Here is a 1,221-nt window from a genome sequence, read left to right as displayed (position 1 = left end):
CGGGGAACAGCCGGCCACAGGATCGGACAGCGGAACGCGCCGGGCGAGCGGTCCCGGGCTGGCCCCGGGGGCCAGCCACCACACGCCCGTCTTGCGCTGGCATTTTGGCGGGGCCAGGCCCAGCTCCTCCAAGCAAGGGCGCCCCTCCATTCACCCCCCCCCAGTGAGCTCAGCGTTGCAGTGACCGCCTGAGGTCTCAGGGCAGCGGCGGGGAGCGGCGGGCGGCCCTTGCCTCCAGGGGAAGGTAGGTGTGCTTCTGCTCCTGGCCCACTTGCAGACACGGGAGGTGGGGGTAGCGCAGGACCAGCTTGTGCCTGTCCTTGAAGTACTGGGCCACCGTGCACTCCACCGTCTGCCCGCTCTCTTGCTGCAGCGGGAACCTGGGGACGCAACGAGGCGACTCAGCCCGAGGACGGGCAGTCGCCCAGGGCTGCTCTCCGGGGAGAGGGGCTCACCCCGTCGCCCCCCGAAGCCAGCGCCAAAGCCTGCCTCTGGGGGACCCTGGATGCCCCAGCGGTCCTACCTCCCCTCTGCCGTTGGGAAATAAAAACCCCTAGTGCACAAATACCACCCAGTCCCAGCACAGGGCACGGACACCTCCCTCTTGGGCACCTCCAGCGCCCAGTGGCAGGCTGGCCACCTTCCACGGACCAGAGCAGGGAGAAACGAGGGCCCAGGAGTGCTTGGGGAGCCCACCCATCCTCCCCAGAGGAACACACAAGCCGAGACAGCCCCTGTGCCGGGCTGGGGCCACTGGGCCAGTCGCCACGCCTAGGGCCACCGCTGCCCTGCAGCCGTCTGGGCAGGGCCGAGCCCCGCCCCAGTCCCGGGGAGCCCGCCCAGCACGGAGGTGTGGAAGGGAACCAGAGACCCTCCTCTGTCCCTAAAAACCCCGAGGAGGAAAGACAGGGAGCGCCCCCCCCACGGGGCGCGTCCAGCGCTCCCCGGTCAGGCGCAGCCTGGGCCTCGGTGCCTGTGTGTCCGGGGCCCTGAGCCTAGCGGGCGGGCGGGCGGCGGGTGGCTCACGTCTGGTGGCTGGCGGGCCGCCGGGTCACGTTGCACACGCGGTACTTCCTCTTCATCTGCCCGCAGTGCGTGATCTCCACCTTCAGACCTGCGCACACGGCGGTCAGCCACCGCCCACAGCCCCGTCCGGGCCCGGGAGCGCTGGGTCCCCACCAGAGGGAGGGCAAGCCGGCCACCCCAGGGAGGCCTTCCCCG

General features: G+C 71.1%; 1 protein-coding gene across 1 annotated transcript in view; it reads right to left on the bottom strand.

The window, feature by feature from the left end:
- AGO2 (argonaute RISC catalytic component 2) overlaps window positions 1–1,109 on the bottom strand; it is a 13,151-nt gene extending 12,042 nt beyond the window's left edge. Inside the window, exons 1-2 of the mRNA XM_012722890.1 lie at window positions 1,027–1,109; window positions 233–380 (exon numbers count right to left, since the gene is read on the bottom strand). Coding sequence (XP_012578344.1) covers window positions 233–380; window positions 1,027–1,082 — 204 coding nt within the window. The 5' untranslated portion in view covers window positions 1,083–1,109. The remainder of the gene's footprint in view (window positions 1–232; window positions 381–1,026) is intronic.
- Between the last annotated feature and the right edge of the window lie 112 nt (window positions 1,110–1,221).

This window comes from Condylura cristata, unplaced genomic scaffold (assembly GCF_000260355.1).
Source record: "Condylura cristata isolate star-nosed mole 26May11 unplaced genomic scaffold, ConCri1.0 scaffold00009, whole genome shotgun sequence".
In the NCBI taxonomy this organism is placed as follows: Eukaryota; Metazoa; Chordata; class Mammalia; order Eulipotyphla; family Talpidae; genus Condylura; species Condylura cristata.
Note: the sequence above shows the minus strand (reverse complement) of the source record. Positions and strands in the feature narration are given on the sequence as shown.